This window comes from Argentina silus, assembly GCF_951799395.1.
Source record: "Argentina silus genome assembly, chromosome: 7".
NCBI classification, from domain to species: Eukaryota; Metazoa; Chordata; class Actinopteri; order Argentiniformes; family Argentinidae; genus Argentina; species Argentina silus.
In genome coordinates this window covers 6,462,961-6,488,477 of record NC_139661.1, presented here as the reverse complement: position 1 = coordinate 6,488,477, position 25,517 = coordinate 6,462,961, and the positions used below count along the sequence as shown (strand labels likewise).

The 25,517-nt window shown below is 39.1% G+C and overlaps 1 protein-coding gene across 1 annotated transcript in view; it reads right to left on the bottom strand.

Moving 5' to 3' along the window:
* Nucleotides 1-2,614: 2,614 nt before the first annotated feature.
* adamts3 (ADAM metallopeptidase with thrombospondin type 1 motif, 3) overlaps nt 2,615-25,517 on the bottom strand; it is an 82,867-nt gene continuing 59,964 nt past the window's right edge. Inside the window, exons 14-22 of the mRNA XM_083673193.1 lie at nt 25,044-25,177; nt 24,487-24,610; nt 18,389-18,469; nt 14,436-14,599; nt 11,008-11,164; nt 10,462-10,594; nt 7,925-8,132; nt 6,777-6,894; nt 2,615-5,181 (exon numbers count right to left, since the gene is read on the bottom strand). Of these exons, the coding sequence (XP_083529319.1) occupies nt 4,679-5,181; nt 6,777-6,894; nt 7,925-8,132; nt 10,462-10,594; nt 11,008-11,164; nt 14,436-14,599; nt 18,389-18,469; nt 24,487-24,610; nt 25,044-25,177 (1,622 nt within the window). The 3' untranslated portion in view covers nt 2,615-4,678. The remainder of the gene's footprint in view (nt 5,182-6,776; nt 6,895-7,924; nt 8,133-10,461; nt 10,595-11,007; nt 11,165-14,435; nt 14,600-18,388; nt 18,470-24,486; nt 24,611-25,043; nt 25,178-25,517) is intronic.

Here is a 25,517-nt window from a genome sequence, read left to right as displayed (position 1 = left end):
ATTAAGATGGACTCAATCTGAAATTAAAAAAACGGCTTTGCTTTGTCATTCTGAGGTATTGTGTGTGGATTGATGGCATTTTTTTTTTTAATTTAATCCATTTTAAATTGAGTCTATAACACAGCAAAATGTGGAAAAAGTGAAAGGGTCTGAATACTTTCCGAATACACTGTAGATAAGCTCCAGATGAATCAATGAATGAAGTTACCAAAAGTAAGTTATACTTTGGGTTAGGGGTAGGGTTACACTTATTAGTTACTGATCTACATTACAGTCATACTTTCAGCCTGAGGTAACTGTTCTGCATTACAAACCAACTAATTCAATCAATGATTCATATAAACAGGAGGTTACAATCAGTTCCCTTATTAGGCATGAGGGTATGATTCATACTGCTAGTTGTGTCTCATGACCATAAGCGCAGAAGTTATTTGGAGTATATGTTCCTCTCTAGTCAAATGCATCTCATGCTGAATATGCATTTCATGCTGTCAATTTCAGTGTCTGATTCCTATGCCCAATTAGCTCAGATAGATAAAGCCCCATTCACACCAGACCACCGACCCAGGTAATTCCCAGGTAATACCGGGTCAAGTACTCAAGTACTCAATTGAATCACTGTTAACTTGATTCAACCAATTATCAAGTACAAGTTTCTGCTTATACTCTTACCATGATTTGTTGTCATCCACAATAGCTAGCAAACATTTCAGCCAAAAAACAACAACTTCCAGCTGATTTAGCCTAATTTGTCTTTGATTAGATACGGTAATGTCATTGTAGATAGTCAGTAGTCAGATTTCCAATAAAGTGTGCATGGATTTACTGTGTAGGCTATAGGCTATGTGGAACTAGCCAGTAACTACAGAAGCCACTATATGCTGAAAGCTTTTTTGTTTGCTTTGCTTGGTTCTGTCTGCCCTAGACCATATTACATCAGATAACAGTGGTTTTATTTGATATAAACCAAAAAAGAACCACAGCATTTTAAATGGGTTTCTATCAGTTGGAGGGCAACGTTCGAAGGGCCTACTGTGATGCTTAATGATAACAACCAATATAGGACAGCAGAAGATGACTGTGACATCAGCCTACATCACTCACCTTTTCCCACTCATTCCCTCACACCTTCCCCCACTATAGTGTAATTCCTCTATCTTAGCTCACTCCTTAATATACCGATAGCAACTTGCCTAGATATCACACTGGTTAAAGTACTCCTAAAGCCCACACTTCCAAGCTGGGTAACCTAAAACCCCTAATTTGCATAAACACAATCATTGTATTATTTGTGTGATGTAAAATTGCTGTGATAACAGTTCTCTAAAATATGCAACATTTTGGCTACAGTAAAATCTATGTTTGCATGTCACTCGGAATTCAATCAGAATGTCAATCGGAATTCTAATGTTATCTCTAAAACACTGTCTAGTGGCAGGATAAATTGTCCCGCTTTGGTTTGTTAATGGGAAACAATTTGAGGTTGTGCTAAGTGGAGCTCAAGCAAGGACACACTGGAGCTGCAGCAAAATGTGTAGCCTAGGATCATGATTGTCACACATATCAAGAACTGTCCAAGGCTACAGCAATGATATGACACTATGATACATGATATGATGTACAGGGGCGAATCGGGTGCAAACATCCACATTTTCAGCATTTCAGGCTTCTCTTGTCCACTCAATGTAAAATATTGAGAATATACTCTTCCTTGCTGACCTTCATTTTAGCCCCACCAGCCTGCTCCCATTATCCCTTGACACCCTTGTCAGATTTATTCTGGTCATTGCACATGGATGTGAAAAATGAATGACACAAACTGTGCTCTTTGTGTTATGAGCATGCTGTGCTCATTAGATTTGCTCAACAATGTCCTCTGGTAGTTGTATTGTCAAGGTGAACTAAAATAAAATATTTGGAGAAGGCTAGTTTACTGCAGTACCCCAGCAATAACGTTGCACAACCATGAACCTTTTCAACTCTGACCTACTGTATGAGTGACAACATAAGGAAAATACAGGAAAGCGGTCCGGGAAAATAAGTGCGTTTAGACTGACTGAGGTTTGAGTTTTTGCCTATGTGAGGATTTGGCCATTTCTGATATGCCTATGTTAAGCTATACCAATATTTAAGTGTGAGCTCTGTGAGCTCTGTCTGTCTAAGCCTATGGCAAGTTATTTAAAACTCCGCAATGCGCACCCAGTCCTTGTGGGTAAAATTATACCCAAGACTTGATCCGTCGGCCTCTCCTGGACTGCTTCACCGTCAGTGTTCTCCAGACAGTCTCGGGAAAAAGGGCCTCACACTATGTAGGATATCTAGGATATCGTACCGGCTGTGATGGTCGACAGCACTCGGCTGCACCTCTTGCCTATGACCACATCACAGCCGTTCTGATATCCACGATACTGTACAGGCACACCCTGTTGTGTGTTATTGCTTAAATAGGAGTATTATAACCATACACTCAATACAAGCAACATTTTGAGATAAAGAATTAGCACAATGAATGTACACTATATACAGTACATACAGCACAAATCACAAACAATAATGCAATGAATTGAATGTCATTCTCATGTCACAAGTAAGACCATGGAAAAATAAATAAGTTGTTTAGTATATCTTTTATTACTATGTGCTCCCCATTACAGCAAACAGCATCAGTAGTGTACACTTAAATTCAATCTACAGAAATAAGTAGAAAAGGCAAGCAATTGGAGATGAGAATGACTTATAGGCATCAGGTCACCAATGCTTAAATGTATGGGTAGCACTGTGGATACATAGATCATACATCTTATGCAGTATATCTGTCTGAGGCTCAGGGATTGTCAATGTAACATCTAAAAAATACGAGAATGCTCTTGATCATTAAAAGCTTTGCATAACATTAGCAGCAATGTCTTATAGGCAGCAAGTCAACAACATAAAATGACATGAAAAAAATCATTGTAACAATCATTAGACAAGACTGACAACTATGCTCGCCATCTATTTTCTTAGTTTGTATCTAGACTTGATTTACGAGAGGTGACATCATATTCATATTTATGTTCTGTCGATAAACACAATAAGCACTGAACTAGTATAATCTACACACTCTACATTTGGCTTGGATGGATACAGCATTGTTAAGGCTTTCTACTAAAACAGCTGTAAAACACAGCTTTCTCAGAGTTTAAACATCTCAAAATTGAGCATGTATACTTACATCTAATTGTTTGCAAAAATGTAATGTCATTTCTGTTTCTACCACTTCTTAGTCCTTCAAGTACAGTACCAATTAATTTGTAATTAAAGCATTGGCTTGGAAATGAGGTGGACTTAATGGATATTCATTTTAGTTTGGTTGTTATCGCTACTGCACCTCAAGTACCAGGCAGTGCTGCACATAAAACAGAGCAGGACCTTTAATTCTCAATAAATATTTACCTTCTCAATCCTATATACAAGTACTATACATTGACACACAGGAGTGAGTATGAATGGTTGCACATTGAACTCCGCTGAAACATCATATACAGTTCCTTTGCTATTGCAGTCAGATGCATCGTGGTTGTGATAAAATCCTTTTACAATAAATAGCTTTCTCTCTCAAACCTTTTCTCAGACAAAGCCAAAGACATTTTGAAAAATATGTTCCACATAATGGCCTTTTGTAAGTCCAGCTTCACATGTTTTTAAAGAATAGTATAGTTTGAGGATAGTTTGACAATGTGTTCCAACATTCAGTTCCCCTATTTTATGTACCTCACCATTTAAACCTCATTACAAGGACATTCAGTACAGTATACCAAGGTGGTATAAAATGTATCAAAAGGATGAAGAGGATAAGGAGGACAGTCATAACCATAATGGCCTCACACAGGCACATCAAATGAACAAGGCAGATGTGGCCTAAACTTAAATAGAGCCCTCTAATATATGGTAATACTATCTTCAGGTCTTGAAGGCTTTCATGACAATCCTACTCTCTGCTTTTATTCATAAGGCTGTTTAGCCACAAACTACTGAGAGCTACAGTATGTTTTATCTTGAATCTGTACTGGCAGGGTGATCATACAATGTACTGTATGTGTTCTACAACAGTAGCCCTCGTGGCTGAAAACTATAGGGGATAAGATAATGCACATCCCCATCTATTCATTAGAAAACAAATAGAATTTAATGTCTGGATATGGTTCTGGAGACATTTGCATGTTGAGCTATAGGCAACAAAAGGGTAATTGAACAAAATCCTCAGTTTGCCTTCTTTAAAATAATACTGACATGTTACATATACAGTTTTTACAGAAACGTTTATAAATATCTATATTTGTCAAAGAAATAGGAGAGCGCCAGTAAACAAAAATAGCTGGTTATTGAAATTCTATACAACTAGAACCATTTTCCTATCGAGTACTGCTGTAACATCTCTCGGCTTCAGTCCGTCTGCTTTTGTTGAGATCTTTGGTGCGTTTACCTCAAGCAGCGGTAAGAATGACACAAATGTCAGTTCAGACAGCTGCTGAGGGGGTCTCTAAAACGAAAGTGAACCAGCACTTTACACTCTCACTCTCACTCTCTCTCTCTTTCTCTCTCATTCCCTCTCTTTTACTACAGTGTTGTGAGGTAAAAGATGCGGAATGAAGCTGGATATATCTACATTGGAGTCCAGAGGAGGAGGGGTTCAGCTTCATCTTTCCACCTCAGATAACGCTGTGGGCCACCTACTCTCTCTGAAGCTGTCCGACCTTTGAGCCTCTGTGGCATCGCTGGCCTGTCCCTGAGGCCAGGCACTGTGGGCTGATAGGTGCCTGGTGCCCGGGTTGGTGTGAGGAGGAATGCGCCTGTGTGTGTTACTGGTCTGTGAGGAGCTTTTCTTTGGAGGGGCGGTGGCGGTGTGCTTCGCAGTGCTGCCTGATGTTGCTGATCCTTTGAGGCTTTGCCGGCCTCGTAGAGGGAAACTGCGGGTATCGTTGGAATCTACAGAGGCGGTGAGTGTCTCAAGGAGCTGTGAAGCTGACCCAAATCGAACTTCCTCCTCCATTTCGGCTGCTTCAGAGAGGAGAGGGGAGAGGGTCCCGCTGCGCTTGCTGCAGGATTCACAGCAGAGTTTGTTGTAGCCCGGTATGGAGCAGTATCGGGCTAGAACCTCCATTTGGCAAAATATGGATTTATCACCATTACAAGGCTCATCTGCAAGTAAAAGAACATCATGTTCATTGTACTTCATGAGGCTTTATAAAAGGGAAATAAGACAACCTTGAAAAGGAATGCATGCATCTATTGTGCAAACAGAACCACTTAATATTGTACGATATGAACTATATGAGTTATATAATTTACTCTGAGAAGATCAACCATAACAATACTCAAGTGTCAATATTTGCTCTGTATTGTACACTAAAAAGCATCATATTGACAACATTTTGTTTATTTCACTCATCGGTATAGTATCAGCAAAATGCATCATATTGACAGTGGGACGACATACACATTTTGTACATTATATATAGTATATACAACAATATATACATATAGGGCAATAGGGCATCAAGAATGGATGGAAGAGGAATTTCAATTATTTAGTCCATGGGTGTGGGTGTGTTGCACCAACATTGTCCGACTGCGAAGTCAGCCTACATTGTTTTGGAAAATCAATATTTCAAAATATATAGCATCGGTTCGGTTTGAAGCCTATCAGTCCAGCCTATAAAAGAGGGGCAATCTGGTGAAATGTCTCCCTCATCTCCTTCAGAGACATGCTTTAACCTGAAGTTCTTTTTCAGTCGACTCGGTTATTGAAAAGCCCATCATCTTCACCCCTGAACAGCTATGATCTTTTTTCTCAACATAGCCGCAGATATACACCCTCCCTATCCTTTAGTGAGGCAATATCCTTGTGGGTTTAAGTGCCATTTGTTCCCTTCATGCTTGGGAGCTTGACCTTTACTAACAAAAAAGTTATGAAAAAAGCTCCAAGCTCTCCTTATATCCTCTTATTTGACTGCATATAGACTAAGGGCCCTCATGAGAATGTTGACAACAGTTTGCATTGGCCCTCCTCACTAACTGTCTACAAAGTCAACCAAAACATTTAGTTTGAAAGTTAGGAGTTATCATACATACTGTATTTATTGAATCAAACTGATCTCTAGAAATGTAAGGAGATCAACGAAAAAAGGTTGTATTATCTTGAGTGAGAAATAGACACTGATACTAAAACACTGATAAGAATATACTTTGACAGTGTTTAAATGTCACACAGTTAAGATGGCATTTCCCATGGGAGATTTGATCAGATGATCGGTTTCTGAAGAATAACAATGTTCTAAAAGACCAAACTGAAACAGAGAAGCAACTCACTACATTAGTTCATTGTTCTGGCAACTCTAATATACCAGTAACTCTCTTGGCAAGTCTCTGTATTCTGCTGTTGATTACATTTTAAAAAGGTGAAGCTCTCAAAATGCTAAGGGAAATATAAACAATCTTTCAGTCGTCAAATTTGAGAAAACAAGGCGTGAAAACAATATTACCCAATAGATTATGAATAGAAAAGCTAAATTATGTAGTGCACTGCTTAAAGCACAACATGACCTATTTAAATGTCTTTCAAAGAGGCATATTCGTTGATGACCTTTAAATAAAAGTCTACCTGCATTTGTGATGCAGAATTAACTTTTAAATATGAATTATGTTTTTGATTTAGACTGTATTGTATTAGACTAGAATATATCTAGATTCTATTTGGTCAAACTTCCCAGGGCATTGAGACATAAATGGCTTACCGTGGCAAGGTCCAGATCTACACGGCCTGAGGGCCTCAGGTCTATCCCCATTGCACTGATCTCCTATACGGCATGTCACCAATCGTCTCTCCACCCCCTCTCCACAGGTCACGGAGCACTGGGAGAACAGTCAAAACACACATCACCAGTCACATACAGCAAAACATCTAACATAAGTCAGACAAAATGTCTGTCCTTAATCAGAACACACATCACACCTCAGATAAAACCTCAATGATTATTCATAAAAAACATCCAGGCTCAGACAAAACATGCTGCTTAAAAGATGAAATTTCGACCTCAAGTCATGGTTCAATCTAATCAGACTAAACTCTAAGGTTTTCTCTGGAATACCAGCTCACAGAGGAGAACAGAGGGCAACCACAACTCCATTCTGCTGAGGTGAGGGCTGAAACTCCAAATCATTAAAGGCCCACAAATCATAATTGCCAGTATTTTGGTTTGAATTTTGGCTTCACCAGATCAAATAAGCATCAACCAAATATGAAAAATTAGCTTTCTGTCATTTCCCAGTACTCTATACATCCAGCCCTGTCTCCTGTCTAGTCTCCATCAAACGTTCCATTTTTTAATGGGTGTGATTGAAGAGATTTCAGTGTAATTATGCTCAGTCAATCCTGTCAGTCTGCTGCTTTGAGTGGTCGGTACAAAAGTTTCTTCTTGTTTCTTTTTGACCATTTTAATTGTAAACATTTAAAAGTAGGTAACCTAATGTTACCCAGAAATGATTTCATATTGAAATCAAAGTCACTTCAGTGGGACTTTAATCTCCTATGGCTACCCAACTGTTTAAAGGAGAGCCCCAACCATAAATCATTCCATCAGATGTTGATCCGTGCCTCTGGGATATTTGTTGAATACAATTTCTCTGCTCAAAATAATGATGTCATGTACTCCTTTTCTTTCTCTTTCCCCTCAACAAGATCAGATTCACAAACCTTTGGTAACATTACACGTTAACACTGAGAGACTGCCAAACCTGTAACAATCACAACCAGTTCACGAACAGTATATTTATGCACCAAGCTAGGTGGGAGAGGTTCTATAAGCATATGACACGGGGGGTGGACAACAACAAAACTATTGAGCAGCAAGCAAACATGTGTGAGGTAAGAGTCAATGTGTACCTCAGACCAAGCCCCAGTTCTCCATTGGGCCGGGCAGGGTACTCTGTTGCAGGGCTTCCGGCTTTCTGGCTTCTCTCCACTGCAGTACTTGCTGTGGACAGAGCGGTTGGTGCCCTCATGGAGGAACTGCACACAACGAACTGTTCGGATCTGAAATCCCAGGCTGCTGCAGGTTTTAGTGCAATGCTCCCATTCTTCAGAGATCCACCTGGATCAATACAAACAAAAATAGATTTACACCAGGAGAGAACCAGGCTAAGCCTATATTGTCAGCCTTTACAGTGGTTTAACATCTCATCCAAAGGACGGCAACCTACATGACATGCCCTATGAATTGTCCAAAGATTGGGACTTAAATGACTGGGATGCTGTGGTAATGATTACATTAACCCTAACCCTTCTTGTAAAACCAATCCCATCAGAATAGGGCTTAGATTGTTCTCAAATACAGTGCCCTGGGCCAGTGAAGCATTTTTCTTCTTTTTGCTCTTTGCTCCAAAAGTTTGGATTTAAAATAAAACAATTACTATGAGATTAAAGTAGATATTCTCAGCTTTTATTTGATGGTCTTTCTGTACATATTGGTTTCACCATTTAGAAATGAGAATACTTTTTATACATAGTGAAACCAATATGTACATTAAAATAAAAGCTGAGAATCTATACTTTAACCTTATAACCTTATAACTAAGATTGGCTTAATTGGATGGGCCTGCTCTGTATAGCTCCCTGCCTGGAGTTTAAACGACCATAAAAACAAATACCATTATGGCAGGGAGCCCATGACTTATTAAAGCCCTGTAGGTAGGCTAAATACAGAGTGACTGAGCGAGTGGAGGCTGGGGAGGGTGGGTGGGACGACCAACAAATATTACTCTCATAGCCAGTGATCATGTCACACTGCTTAACTATGGTGTAGTGTTACAACTCGGCTGCTTTTAAGCCTTGTCCCTTGGACATGTGATGTTTTGCATACGTCTGAACCAGCTGTCCTGACACCTGACTGCCAGCTATGCCATTCGCCGCTTTCCTGTATGTGTTTCATAAAGCCAAAGATACATGTCATAGTGGCATTCTTCATTTTCTATTTGCCGGTATAATTGAAAACTTCAAGAAGGAATGTGCTGCTGCCAGATATCATTTGTAAACCTGCCCGTCGGCAGGTCTTATTGAACCTACACAGCTACAGGTACCATTTTTTACCTGCCACTTGCAGGTTTGTGGGGGCTTGTATGAACGTACTACATGCAGGTATTTTCCAATATAGCAGGCTGTATTAGATGCTCAGGAATTATTACAATTAGAAATTAAAGCTGCAAGCAAACAAATTTGGTGATTCTAGGTCATAAGGTGTGTGCATTCCAATCAGGCAGTTATTCCCTGCACTGGGTATTCAGACATTTTAAGGGAGATTCTAATCTATAGGAAATCCACCTGGGCATTACTGTAGGGAACAACAGGTGTACACTACATAGGAAATAGAGCAAGTTTTCTCGATAGTCATTGGTGGAGCTGAGCGAGGATTGCGGGAAATAGCTATAGCTATTTGTCAAGTCCCTGAACACATCAATGTCTTTCCCATGAACAAGTTAAAGACATTCATATGGCATTTCGACTTACAAGTGGGTAAATAAGACTGTATGGGGGCTTGAATAATGTAAATACTCATACTCAAAAATGTTGAGAACTTATGCACTAGTACATACTGGGTGATTTCTCTCCACTTTTTCATTGAAGGGAACACATGTCTGGTAGGCCTGGCCTATTGCATTGTGCAATAATCATATTATGATATAATCATATATCAAATGTATAACTATCACAATGACAGCTCAAAAGAGGTCCAAATCATTTTATTCCATATATTATTTTTAGTGGTAACATTTTGAAGTGAGCTATGCATCAGGTCATGAAATTAATACTCATAAAACATATTTATAACTTTTATTATTAAGAAACACCAAATAATACCGTAAAAAATGTAGAAAGATATGTTAATATGGCCATATCGCCCAGCCCTACCATCTGGATGTGTTCCAAAATAATATTTCTGTCACTATCCAGCCCCCCTCCTATTCTCCCTCATCCCACCAGTCAGCCAGAGAAAAGGCTTTTATTCTGGGGTTCCCGTGTCAGAGGCCCACATGTTCTCATCTAATTTGGAGAGAGGACCTTTGCCAGAACTTAATTACTTCTGATGCCTTTCTACTGTGAGAGGCAAACATTGTTGAAAGAGGCAAGATGTACCCGAGCAAACAACCTTGTGCTGTGATGATTTCAGGAGTGTGGGTTATCATGCAACTTGAGCCTCACATCCTCCCTGCAGCTTAATTAAGTGTATCACCAAAGGGATAGGCTGTGTGATAGGTTGTTTGTTGACTTGATTTGAAATTCGCAGTCAGGTTTGTGGTGAGAAGTCTGTATTGTATGTCAACAGAAATCACATTGTATGTGCAATAGATTGTGTAAAATGTAAAGGAGATTCAGTGGCATGTTCTGAAGGGGAGGCATCATTTGACGGAGCAATGGATACTCACTGTGGTTGCGTACAGTCCTGTAGGTTACACATTCTGCGGATGGGTTTCGGCTTCTTGCTGACATCGCAGTAGCTTCGGTGGACCATCTTGCTGTCACCCTTCTTTCGACATCCATACTTTGTGTACTGGTACCCTAGATCCAAAATAGCAGGTTGGGGAGATGATTAGGCAGAGTAACAACTGAAATATGGGCACTATGTATAAAAAGTGTTATAATTTCTAAATGATGAAACCAATATGTACACAAATACCCTCAAATAAGAGCTGGGAATCTACCTTATACTTTAACCTCATAGTAATTACTATAAAAAATGCTTCACTGTCCCATTACTTACGCATATTCCTATATATACATATAATGTATTTTATTATGAGATAATCAAATTACAATCCAACTTGAAACAGAATATATTTTAGATATTAAACATATTTGGAATGCATTATGACCAAATCCTCTGTATGCTTCATGCATTAGATATTTATTTTTCAGTACTGGAGAGGTGTCAGGGGGAGATACAGTACGATACTGATGCCTGTATGCATTACCTCCAGCACAAGGTCTGGAGCACTGAGACCAGCTCTTCAGCGCCCATTCATAGGTGTCCTCCTGGATGACATTGTTGTTGTTAATCGGCACAGAGTCTTCATGGATGATGTATCTGTACATCAGTGTAGACCGTGTCTCATTGTCCTGGGGTATAATCTTTAAAACATAGAAGGAAAAGAATAATCAAGGAAAGTTGTGTTATTTTTAGTTGGGTAAAAGGTTTTATTTAAATATGCATGGGAAATATATGCAGATGTATGCATTTCTTTTAGGAAATTTTAGGAAAGAGCTTGTTTAATCTCATTTAAAACTGGTGCAGCACATGAGTCATACATACCTCACCATGAGAAAAATTCAAGGACAACTTATCGCTCATGATAAAACTAATGCTACTTATCTTGGCAAATTTGCGTTGCAGGACTATTATCCAGTACAGCATGATAGTATTCATTGTCACATTGCCTTGCCTTCTAGAGAATACAGCGAGACTGTGTTACACATCATACAATTACCTCTAAGCATGGGTTTTTATAGAAATTCATGGGCTGTGGATTATGTATCTTTGTAAGAGGATTTGCAATGTCAATTCTGTATGTAAAAACAGCAAATCCAATTTTGTTCAGCTGTAGAGAGACTTTTTCAAACCAATATTGTGGTGAGATGCATATTCATAGCATCATGTCAGTTACTGGTTAAAATGTATCATTCTTAACATTTACTGCAACTGAAGAATTTAATTAGAAAACGCTATACAGTATATCCATTAGCAATGGACATGCTACATTTACCATCAAAAATCTAAATAATGAAGAATATGATAATCTAAGCAAGTAACATAACATAGCTGTCCTTTCAAATGTATCACACATGTTTTTATGTCATGATAGCAATCATTTTATTATTATTATTTTAAGGTAAAGTACTGAAAGTAGTGAAAATTGTGAAAATATGGTTTTGCAATGAAACTCTTCAATTTATAATTCAGATATAGAATGACTGAGATTGGCCAAGTAAAACTAATGTGAGAACCGGTTCACCGAAGTAAGTCAAGAAGGTTTGAATTATTTTACTCAACAAAACAATGTGGTAACACTTAAAGTAATAATGCCTTGATAGCGCATTATAAGACTAAAAGCATGAATGACATTGGCATTATAATACCTGATATCATCTCCTAATGATCCTGAGCTATATCATTTATTATAGACAGATATAGTATATGCCTATAATGAGTTATATGTGTGTGCCTCAATGCCTCTACAATGGACTTGTAGAGGCATGGTCTTCCAATCGTCCAATGATGAAGAGGTATTTGCATTTCAAGGTGGCAGGGTAACAAGTGGGACTAAAATAGCATGTCATCCAAGAAATACTGTATTTCAGCCCGGAAAACAAGAGTAACCTTTTGAGCAAATTGAGAACTATGCTCCTACCATAAATAGTAAATCTAGGATCAATCTTTAATCTTCTATTCGCCACTACTTCTAAAAGCTTTCTGTGGTAAATACATTTACAACAAAGAACCAGCAGCTCCACTGTCTAACCCACATTCAGTAAGCTATACTACACAATGTATTCCGGGCTAAAATCTCTCCTATTTCAAACTTCAAGAAAGTTTAGCAAAATGTCTTTACCTTTGTTGAGAAACCTAGTGAGAAACAAATGCTATATTTCCAAGGTAACGCTTTCACAACCCCAAGCAGTGAACTGTGTCAAACTGTGTTCTCATAGGAGTGTTAACCTTAAGAAAAAGCAAACATTCCAATCTATTCACTGAGATAGCATGACCGACATCAACCCACAGATATCGCTCTCCCCTTACAATGAGAAACAATGGAGTTTCTTCGCAATCAAGTTTCAAATTACAAGTTGTCCCATTGGGATGCCCTAAAATGACTCTTGAGGGATCACACAAAAGTTGGCTAAAGCACATACTGATCTGAAGCCAGACAAGAGGTGCCTGATTTGTTATGGGAGTGCCCACCCAGAATCTCCAGATAGGCCTTTAATACAAACCCTGTATCCATTTATTTTCCTGTTTCTCTTTGTCGTCTTGTTCCCGCTATGAGAAAACATTCTTCCTTCTGAGCAAAGGTTTAACCTTCAAACAGAATTACATATCTCTTCAATGTTTCCTGCACTTGAAAAAACATAACTCTGATTTTTACAAGCCCTAATAATGTCCAACTACTGTATCCCTGTCTTCTATGATACTTTATCCTGAGGGGACCCATTACACTTTACATCTTTATCTCCTTAACATATCTCTACCCCCACCACCTTCAAGTTCCTCGATTTTCAGAACACAGTACTCTTCAAAGTAAATAACAGATTTAACAATTAACAACAACACACAGAATATACATATACATGCATACATACATTCTAACTTAAAATGTACTCTTCACCTATATATGAATAAAAATGGTCTGGGACAGGTCTGATAGATAAAAAAGGAGTGCACAGGTACAGTATATTCTATCTAACCGTCTTGCCTCTAACTTTATTGAAATGAGAGGCACTGGGACTGGCTCAGATAATTACTGAGCTTACAGTAAGGAAGTAGTTTAAGTTAACATGCCATTACTGCCATTAGTAGAAGAAGTTACTGCCATTAGTAGAAGTAACTACTTCTCTTTGAAACAGAGAACAAAATAGTCTCTGGAAAAGCTGTTTGAAGCAATCGATTAGTATGCAATTAATTAAGTGTGTGTGAGTCCGAGTGCTCTTGGTAGCAGGAAGCTCAAAGAAATCAAAGATGTTGCTTGGCAACATCCATTTTGCCAAATGGGCAAATTCAAAGCCCTTGAGTGAAAGACAAAAACAAAGGTGTTGAGGGTTCCTTCAGCTGCAGAAATGGATGCAGCGTGATTTCAGATGTACGGTTAATGAAATTAATAAAAAAACTGTGGACTGTACATTTAGATGACTCCCCTCTATAAGTGAAACACACTTGATACCCAGATTGGGGTGGGGGTCTATGAAGAGCAATAATTGATGAAGGCATTATCATTCTTTTTCTGTTTGCTTTGATCTATTATATATATATATATATATATATATATATATATATATAGCTGTTTACCAAAACTAATTAACACTTTGTTGTTGTTTGAATCCCAGATTGCCCTGTTAAGGTATCATTATGGGAATTAAAGGTACAATTTTTAATTCAAACAACAACAAAATAGGGCTGAAGAAATGTAACCACACTCAATGACATAAAAAGAGGTACTGTATGGATGCAAGTCCTGACCATGTTTTAAAGCTATACAGTGTTGGTTTACAAACAATGGCGTAAAACAAGATTACATTTTGGGTTCTGATGGGGTAATACAGTTGGTCTAAGCTCACAAAGCATTTATAAGTTACATTCTACAAGAATCAATATATCATTAAATTAAAAGTGGGTAGAATAACAGTTTACCAGAACGACCACGGCGTCGTGCAGAGGTCCGTCCGTATGCAGAGTCTCCACTTCGTCCTCGATGATGTAATCCCACTCCACCCCCAGGTCAATGAAAGTCTTGGACTTGGCTTCCTCTCCTTTCCCGTTCAGGATGTAATGCCCTGTTGCTTGATTCTTGATAGCTGCAATCAATAATTTGTTAGGGAGCCATTCACACTCTCGTATGGATTTACTGTGGTAAAAAACGAATCTAAATGTGTGGAATTGTGGATTGCTGGATGACTAGCACTTTTCTAAAATCATTATACATATATTTTCTTGTCACACTGGGGGGAATTGATCAAATTCTTCCAATAAATAGGCCTTAAATGTGACACACACACAACACTACTGTACCTAAGGGATCAGAAGCTTGTTCACTATATGGCTTTTACATGTGTATGGTATATATGGCTTTTACATGTGTATATATATAGTATATATATATAGTATATACTTTAGGTTGTCTATGTTGACAGGTTGCAGTTAACACTACAAATTAGAATTAGAACAAATCTGCCAAACTTGATACCAATTTTCAGCTATTGGCGAAGACCACATATTATACATGCATAGACGTACAGTACAGTCTGACTGGGGTAGCTCTACAGTAACATGACATACTGAGACATTAATGTGGGGAATTGAGACGGCATGGACACATGATTGGACAGTTTGACTGGAAACCAATTATCCAAGCAAATGTGCAAGTGTGTCTGACAAATCCTCATTGTCATCCATCATCACATGCCACTTGGTGACAGACACTATAATGGATGCAATGTGTTTTATTGCGCTATGCATAAAGAAATGTGCACCGTTTGGACTAAGGCAACCATTTCTCTCTAAGCTGTGCAAGAACATCTTTGTCAAGCAAATATTAATTAAGATTGCTGGTTATTTTGGCTTACCACAAGGGTCCATAGTAGGGTAACTTATGTCTATGTGAGTGCTACAGAATGGTTGCAATTAATGTCCATACTATATGTTTCCTACTATGCAATTATTCTGTCTGAAAACAAATGATTAGTTGTTGCTAAGTTTGCTGATTTATACTTTGAAATATGACTGCTGTGTTGACTTTAGACTTTATGACAACAGCGTGGCAAAAAAGATGGGTTTTGCCACATGGGTGCTGACAGCAGTTGAATTGCCATGCATGCCAGCATTTTGAGCTGTTAAGTAGAGTACTATTCTATTGACACAACACTGGTCAATGATCCATATATCATGAATACAAGCAATGGCTCAAATGAGACAAAAGAAGAGGCCTGTATATTGGAAACAATACATTTCTAAACTATATACTGTATATAAGCACTGTACAGAGAATCTACAGCAGCAGAACTCAGTATGGCTTATACAACTAAATAACGCATGACGCCAGGTGTAACTGTGATGTATAAGGCCATACCAAGTTCTGCTGTTCAGTAGAAAAAATATACAATATCTATAATTCAGTAGAAAAAATATCTGCAATATACAAGGCCACCTTATTTTGTTTCTTTTGTATTTGTTCTTGTTAAGGAGTCTTTTCCACTGTGTCTGCTCACTTACCATGGTAATGTAAAACAATGTGTGTCCTGAGAAGTGTGGAATGCATTGAGCTGTGTGAAAACTCTATTTATCATAATTTGACAGATGTGTTTATGAACGAGTAGTGACAAACATGTGAAATGAACAGTAGTTGGTGGTGTGACATATCTAATAAAACCTGTGCCCCCCCCTCCCCCCACTGGAGTAGCTTGACATTCATGAGGGTCAAGCTTGAGGATCTCTTTACTGTCTAACAAATCGTAATTAGACACAAGTGGGGTCGGGGGTATTGAAAATATCAGCAACTCCATCCCCTGTAATGTTGCATTTCAGACTGCATAATTTTCACACCAACCACAATGAATTTCCAGTTGATAATTGGGCTTTTTACGCAGTATCATATTGGAGGACAAGGGATCGCTTTCATTTGATTTTTTAAAATGAAAATGAAAGTGGTTTGTTATGGAAAATACATTCATAGAACTATTTTCAGGTTATACACTTTCATATGACTGATACCACTTGTGTAACTACTGTGATTACATTTTCTCTTGCCACACCTATAAGGTTCTATGGCCATTGTTCTGAGAAGCACTGTATGATTTACCATATGAACAGCGGTGATCTCTGAGGGAGTGGTGGGAGAGAGCAATAATGGGGGGACAGGCGCATCCTGCCGATAGGTGTGAAATGTTGAACGGCGATTAATTAGTACGAAAGCGCTGATTGATCAGGAAGAGAGTTCTACGCTGGGCTGCTGTTACGCTCTTGTCTCTTGTTTGCAAGCAATAAATACCGGACTCATATATTGTGGCTACTCAGGACTTGTTTCGTGATTCTTACCTTCGAAGAGCTAAAGTACAGAGTGGTAAATCCTAGACTTCCACCACAGGTTCTAATTATATAATTCATAGGTATCAAAGACCCCATGATGGATTTTGCCTCCAGCCGGTGATAATTGCTTTCTCTAAATACCCTGATAACCTTATCCTAACAGATAAGACTGTGGAATCAGGAGTTATTTCTCCATCAACACATTGTGATGAGGGCGAGTAATAGTTTTACGGGAGGTGGAATACAGTTCCCCCTGCATAATGCAAGACCATAATTCAAAGTACAAATGAGAGAAATAGCACAGAGATATATTCTTAGCTCGGGGAAACATTACTCCTTACTATCACCTTTGGAAAATGAACAGCTATTTTAATTGTAATACCGGTGTGCGTCCCATTCAATCTCACAAATATAATTACGGTAGAGAGAAATTATGTGACATAAAACTAATTGAAATAGAAATTACATTTAAAGGCAGACTCATTGGTAAGAGCCGATAACCATAGTAAATTTTGGTTTGATGCCTGTAAACAGGGAGTCGCTCCACGATATACTGTAACGACCCTATATAAGGCCTGTTAGCATTTGCTTTGGGCAAGCTACTCTACCACGCCGTTCCCTATACTATCAAGAACTCTTACAAAATCTTCCTTGGAGGCATATTAACTACTTCACAGTAAGTAGCGAAACACAGTTAGCTTTACCCCCATAACAGGTGGATGGCGATTTAGACAATACTCTTCCCTTGCTAAGACTGAAACCATTTCCATGATGCCATTAAGTATTGATATAGAATTATGTCGGAGAAATTAAACTGAATTAAATTAAATATTATATGAAATATAAAGTGCATGCAATGCACACATGGCTGCAGTGTGCAAATGAATTTCGGTAGGTGCTCTCAAGCTAGTGTTTCTCAACTCTGGTCCTGGACTATTTTTATTGCAGCCCAACACTAACACAGCTGATTATCTCATTAACTTATTGATGACTGTTCAGTCGTTGAATGTTAGTGCTGGACTGTGACAAAAATGTGCAGCCCTGTGGTGGGTTCCCAAGGTCCCGAGTTGAAAAACAGAGCTGTCTCGGCCATGCTGACTCACTCTCTCATAGGCTACTGTTATGCAGGGCTCTAGGGGCCCTAAAGCGAGCGCTTTGGCAATAGACACAGACTGGGTGCCTTTTGATCATGGCGGCTCAATTTAACAATGTAATGACAGGGCTTTAAATAAATTCTAAGTAGAGTATGCCCTACTTTAATTCCTGAAAAAGAAGATGAAGGAAAGTGCTGAAAGATTGCAGGACGTGTATGTGGTGTGGAGAGGTGGGTGGAGGGTGAAATCTGTGGACGGGCTCATTGAATAAAATGAGGAATGGTATGAAACACATTTGAGATTTGAGAGTGTCAGATTTCTCCCTCCAACAGCCTCCACTGCTGTGACATGCTGGACTCACTTGACTCCGCTATATTGCACACGCTCATTTTTACATCATTTCAGCGTTCATGTCAATGCATCAGTGCCGGGCCTGAAATATTCAACGGATGATGGCATCACACTTACCAAGAATTTGAGGTGAAGCCTCATGTTCTTGGATGATCACGTGTCTAGCCCCAGGTGGGATGAGAAACATCTTAAGGTAACCTTTGCACATGTTTGTCAGCAGCAGAAGCAGAAGTTGGGGTTGGGAAAGATAATAAAGGCAGGTTAGTGAGCGAGAACAATAATAATTCAGTTGTTTGCAGAGGTGGACATCCTCATGTTCCAGAGGCTTGGACTTTGCACTACTGAAGCTGCAGATACAGGAAAAAAGTCTATAATTCTACCGCTGCTTTTTACCCCGGCTGCAAGAAGCCTTCAGGGGAAAGTTATATCGAAACGTGGTGAAAAAGGTTCTTCATTCATTTCAAACAATCACAGTGTAATTGCAGTACAGCTGACTCTTGTGGTAGCAGCACAATCTTACTTTGTACAATTCTGCGACTTTGTGAAAGCAAGAAAAGTATATATATTTTTTTATACTGGACAGTTCCAGTCCAATCTTGAAGGTAAAAATTCAGCCAATTCTGTTTTACCTTCATTCAATTAATATATTGACGATACACAAAGGCACTGAATAGTAATAATGAATGAAAGAACCTTGAGCCAGATTTCAATGAGGTACAGTACACAACATATTCACACAAAAGCTGCAAAGCTGCCTTCGTTTCTATCCAAGGATGTCCACTCCTCTGCAAACCCATCGAGACTCACCAAGTACATTTCTAGAATCCTCGGTTTCGTTCAGATAGACATTTCGAGCTCCTTTAGGCAAGGAGAATGCTCCTCTGGTCTTCCCTTGAAATAAAATTAATCAGTTAGTAATTTTTGCAATGCTTTCTTTTTATTGACTCATTTTTTTCACTAAACTAGATAAATAATTCATTCTCTTTGCAAAGAAGGGAACAGATGTATTTACGACAGAAAACACAACTGTGTCTCTATTCGCCAGGGTTATGATGATTTCTGTCTCACATCGTTTGCATCTAAATTGTGTTGGCGAGCCTGATTGGCAGCTGTGGAGCTGAGTGTCACTTGCCACTGATTCAGATTCTGTGTGTGTAGCATGGTACCATTACCGGCTATTAAGAATGACAGGCAGACACAAATGCCATGGAGACATGGAAGCTAGAGAGGGGTTCACTAATGCAGTTGGCACGGGGTTCAGCTAAGGTTAGAGCAAAGAGGGAGAGTGACACCAGCCGCAGGTGTGTGATGGATACCGAGCTGCTGTACATCACAAAGACAACAGCTATTCTGCAAGCAATGAAAAGCTTGAAAATGGCCAATATATTGTCTGTTCGCTTGGCGGATCTGTCCTAAAATAAGTCACGGGCACAGGACCTGCGGTGCTGTCTTGCCGACAGAAAAATGACAGAGTATGATGACAAACTATGATGACACATTTTGTATTTGCAGGGATGATACAAAAAGTTGAGAGACAATTTCCTCCCAAGGCCATTTATTTATTTAATTCTATAAGACCTCAGAGATTAAGAGTGATGTGATTTGTTTTGAAATATGTAAGATATGAATATGTTTAAAACAAGAGCTGGGTAAGACTAGACACTGGTGTCAGAGTGTTTACTTTTGTGCGCACACACGTACGTGTGCACATCAGTCACCTCACAGCGACAGGACCCTTACTATCCAACATTGCCCTCCAATGGTCCGCAGATGTGTCTGCCTGGCTTTATGAAAATCATGATGATTTTCACCCGGTCAGAGAGAACATTCATCAATGAAAGTCAATGAAACAGAAAGCATGACAAAGGGAGTGAGAAGGGGGTAAGATCAGGTAACACTGGATACTTGCAGGTTGTGTTTTCCAACAAAGGGATTTCTTTTTGACATCTCTTGCTTAACTGTTTTCCTGTTAAAAAAGTGAGTGATAAAGGTTATAAAAGACAGTTAGAGAAAGAGGTTTCTGTAGTGTTTTTTTTGTTGTTGGGGGGGGGGGGTTACACTTTCAATCAAGTATATCTTATAAAGGCTAAATGAAGCCTTCATAAATCGTTTATAAGGCCTACATGGATGTTTCACAAATCATTTGTGAGAGCAAATGTCATATGATTTCAAGGGGCATATAACAGGTCCTTTCTTCAGTATAGTATAACCCTGTATATAGAATGACATCTGCTTATACAGTAGATGATTTATTAATGTCTATGCAGGCCTCAAATATGTTTTAATGATGACTTCACTCAGCCGTTATAGTTTATACACGTTCATGCCATCAGTCAAACCTCTCTTTGACTCATTCATTCTGGGAGTTATCGTTAAGACACACTTGCCAAAAAAGGAAATCACCCCTCACATTATTATGCTGTAAGACACCTCACTGTGTGCTTGCAAGCTTTTCACTGGGCAATAACATAAAATCAATTGTCATTGGAGCAACAGTCCTGCTAACTGTGTTTCCGTGTGCCCCTGTGTCATTATTAATCCCCCCCCAGGCAACTTATTGTGCCATGGATATAGCGAAATACCTAATTCCAAAACACTTGCCTTAGAATATCCACACAAGTAACATACAAGAAATAACTGCTCCAGGAAAATAATTCACTGGAAAAAGATGTGATATCAGAGATGTCAATGTGCTTATTTTTTGGAAAGCAATCCAAAAAAGGATTCTCAGAATTTGTATGAATGTAAATGAACTGGTGAGTATAGAGAATGTGACAGCTATTGGAGGCTATTATGAAGCCACTAACCCCCTCCTGTGCCACCCTCTATGAATCCCTGACACCAATCACCTCCTTAATTAGCCATGAAGCATGACTAATGCAATAAATGGAAAAGGTTGAGAGAAAGTCTTCCTGTTTGTGATGGAAAGGCCCAAAAAAATGCCTTGCTCCACTGCATGATGTAAATGTCAACAACCGCGGGGTCCAAGGAAAGTAACTACGCTGCATTCACATGTACATCGTGTATACTATTCTGACAGATATAAGATATTACGATATAAGGACTCTTTTTACAGAGATCTCCTGTTATTTCTCATTACCACGGATGGTAGGTGGTCCAAATGACTCTTTCAGTCCAGCTGTTCCTCTAAAGGACTTTTCCCTCAGGGTTCCCAGAGGTTGGATCGTTGGGATCTCTAAATGTTTTATGATGATAGGTCCAGCAACATTCATGAGTGACATGAAAAGGATCCTGCTAAATTATTTGGTGGCAAAGTGTTCCTTGATTTGCCTCTTGCAATAGGGACCGGCTACTCGGAACAAATATTGGCGTCCATTTATACTGTAGAACACAATTTGTATGTTTTCATCCATCAATAACCCTAACCGTAATCCTAGTCCTTTATCTTTGAGACATCCAATTTCAAGGTTGTTCTCAGGGGCATGAAATTTCATTAAATCCATTGTATATGATACAATGCACCATAGAATTCAATACTGTTCACAATTTTGATATATTCCTTTCATCCTTTGGTCCCACAACTAGATAATGTCATCCAGTCATCCATCTGATCTCTCAAATCAGTAAAAGTAGGGTGCTACCTGCTCTACCCAGAAGTAATTACGACCACTCCACATTCAATGCTGTCATGCATCTCATTTTCAAAATGGCAAATATGAAAATAGCATCCGTCATCGACAACAAAGGGGAAATGAACTCCATGTGTTGCTGTGTCAAACAAACCCTATGGGTTAAGTTATTGAATAGATAACAATAAGCTGGGGTGCACGGAGAAACACACAGTGAACAACAACAGGAGATATAAAGACTAGCATCCCTCTCAACAGGCAGGGGGAAATAGTCAGTCAGTAGTCCTGTGCAGTATTGGATGCTGCCATTTTTCTTTGCCTGTCTTAAATGTGGTGTTCTCAGGCAGAATGAAATGTGGATCGGATGTAATCACTCCCAATAGTAGGCAGACAATTGCGTGTGTGACTACACTATTATTCAAAGGGACATTACACTCTAGGGCGGCAACTAACTATTATTTTGGTAATCGATTATTCTACTTCAATTAATTAAGTAATTGACAAAAAAAAATGTAGTAAAAAAAAAACCCAAAAAACGCACTCGGAACACACCACTGCCACAGGAAAAAAATGATCAAACACCTCTTCTGGTGAGTATTTTGACTCCATTTCAACTTTCCGCAAGAAGGAACAACTCAACAAACAAGTAGGATATCTAAAAGCAGGTTTTTACTCAGCAGTAGAGTGTGGCAGTGTGTTTTTCTGTTTTTGTCTGTGTCGTTTTGTGCAACCCAAAGGGGAAGCTTCGGGTTGCACAGCATATATAACACCTGATATTCCCTAGGGAAAATTGCGTATGCTCTAGGCCATGGAACAATCTATCAATTGAGCCACCAAAAAAATCAAGTGCTCTCTCAAGCTAATATTCTGCCATGACTCATCTAGAGTTATGTCACATCAAGAGCTTATTGGAGTGCTAGCATCTTCAACTCTGCATTGTGAGAGTAGTATGTTATATATGTCCTAAATTTAAACAAACTTATGTTATGCTACCTTGAAACAGCAACTAGTAAAGTGTGCATGTAGTCACATTATTAGGCTTCTTTTAGAAGTACTCCCATACTTTGGATGTCTTTGTTTGTTTGCGAGATCCAGAACATGATCTGCACTGCTGCTGCGTGTCTCAGTCATTTTCAAATTGTAACAAACCGTAGGACAAAAATACTAATCAACACATTTTCATATTCAAGTTACTCAACTTAATTGATTAATTGTTGCAGCCTATAAGGCTCAATAACCAAACGTCTGTCATGTGCTTTTAGACCTCTAAGTTACAAACAACAGGAATCCAAGTCCAATAACAAATGTTGCGTAGATCGACCAACTGTATAATGCCTAAATTTAAGTATCACGCAGGTTCAGTAAGGTTCAGTAAGGCACGGCAAGAAGGACGCAGCTGGCCATTAGGGACGGACAGCTGTTCTCACTTTGCTGATCATGTCACATGTTCATGGGACACGCTATAAGAGACAGTTCATGTAGTTCCACTATAGCTTGAGCAGTCATTCACGCTGCCTGTTTGGTTGGTTTTCATGGTTCTCCCTGCATTTTGTATTTTATTCGTAATTCAATATTGTTTATTCAAGCGTGGGGTTAGAAGTTATGGGCTCCCCACTATGTATATTATATTGTACTATAACGTCAATTATAATATCAATTATAATATCAAATTGTACATTCTTTAATGTGAAGGATGTGCACCATTTAATTTACAGATTTTATTTGGGGTACATCTTCTTTACTCATTTGGGAATTGAGGACAATCGCTGCGTCTACAGAATCTCTAGGATGGGACTTGGATTGGGACCTTTGAGGTCTGAAAGCATCTGAGTTTTTGAGTGCAACTGCTGCAGATGACATATAGTCGCTACACTAGTAGTTTTAGAATTTCCAAAAGGAGATTTTGCGCTTTTAGAGTAGGACGCTACTTGCCCAGTTTTCTCCTACTATATTGATAAGTTGAGCTGGCAGGCGGCTGGACATAACTACATTTTAATAATACATAAGTACAAGATTTGTTAAAAAACATCTGCATTGATCAACAATGTGAGATACTGTATCTTTAAAGCAAATGTAAATGTTGAAATAATTAACCATCTCTTTAAGTTGAAGCAATCAGTTATCAATGCAATTGAAATGATAAGAGTATTTCCCTCAAGGTTCTTTTTTACAAAATGCATCAGTCTAAATACATTTTAAAGAGAATAAGAAAGCAATTCTATAATGTACCTATGAGGTATTATTTTGAGTATTTGACTGTGTCAGCATCATACTCAGCATCCTACTGAGCATACCATTTGTACTGCCCTTTATTACCACAATAAATGAACAGTGCAACGTAATGTAACAACTGGCATGTGGTCAAATTGGAATGGAACAATGGATGCTCATCGAGTTTTGCCAATGCATTCTGAGTGACGCGTTAGCAAACTGCATTGATCCGTATGTGTGATTGCTCTTTAAAAAAATATGTTGTCAAAAAGGATATAAATAGGTGTTAGAGCAAGGGGCTATCAAACGCATGTGTAACACAGTGAGAGGACTGTTGCCAGGTCAATGACAGAGATCCAACAGCACATGGGTTGACAACACTATTGTCGATAAGGCTGAGTATTGGTTCCCTACCAGGTTTCTTGGGTGTGCGAGTGAAGCTCCCTTTGACCGTGCGGCAGTGAGAGTTGTCGCCGCCGCAAACTCCGCACTTATCTTCCACTTTGTTTGAGCCAATTTCTTTGTCGCAGCCCACTTTCTGGAGATGAGAACAGAGATAAAGACGATAAAAGTCTGTTGAGTAGTGACTGTGAGAACTGACAGATTTTCAGCCCCAGTCAACTCCAGACGATTTACAGAATAAGAAATGCCCCATTAACAACTGAATTGAAAATTCCCAGAATTCAGTGCACAGGCTGCCTCTGGAGTTCTAAGAAAGGTCACATTTAAGATGTTGACGCATGACACACTTTTCTGTTGGAAATGGTATTACTTTCTCGTTAGAGAAACAGGCGCTTTCTTTGCCCCTCATTTCAGACTGCAAGACTTCTTTACTTGAGCTTTTGGGACGGCCTCATGCTTTCAGCTGTTATAACTTGAGTTGTCAAAAGCTAAAAGGATGGTTGCAGATTCATAAAATTCATAGTTCATAGTTCATAGAATGAATATAGTCTTAAACAATACTGGCTTACCACGCATTCTCCGCGCACACAGATGCTGTATGGATCTTTATATGAACACCGAGTCCCATCATGCACCAGCTGCTTCATGTAGGCCACATCTCCTGTTTCCTTAGACTGGCAGTATAGGTGACATCTCTTATTTGCTGAAAAAAGAGCATAACATGTTATATACTGCTCAGTCTCAACCCAGGTCTGGTGCTGTATAGCATGTGGTTCCAACACACTCTTGTTATTTTGTTTGTTTTGTTGATTTGTTTTGAGCCTGGACACGGACCAACATGACAAAGACTAGCGCCCGCATTAGGGGATCCATAAGGAGGGCCTGCAGTACACACGAAAGCTCTATTGTAAACAACGGACACAGATTGAGGGAAAACAGCTGTTTTCATGTGCACAGTGGTGCTCCATCCGGCACGTTTCAAGCTTGGATGGCTTCACACTACAGGCCTCCCTCTCCACCCACTACAGGGACCATGATAGGAA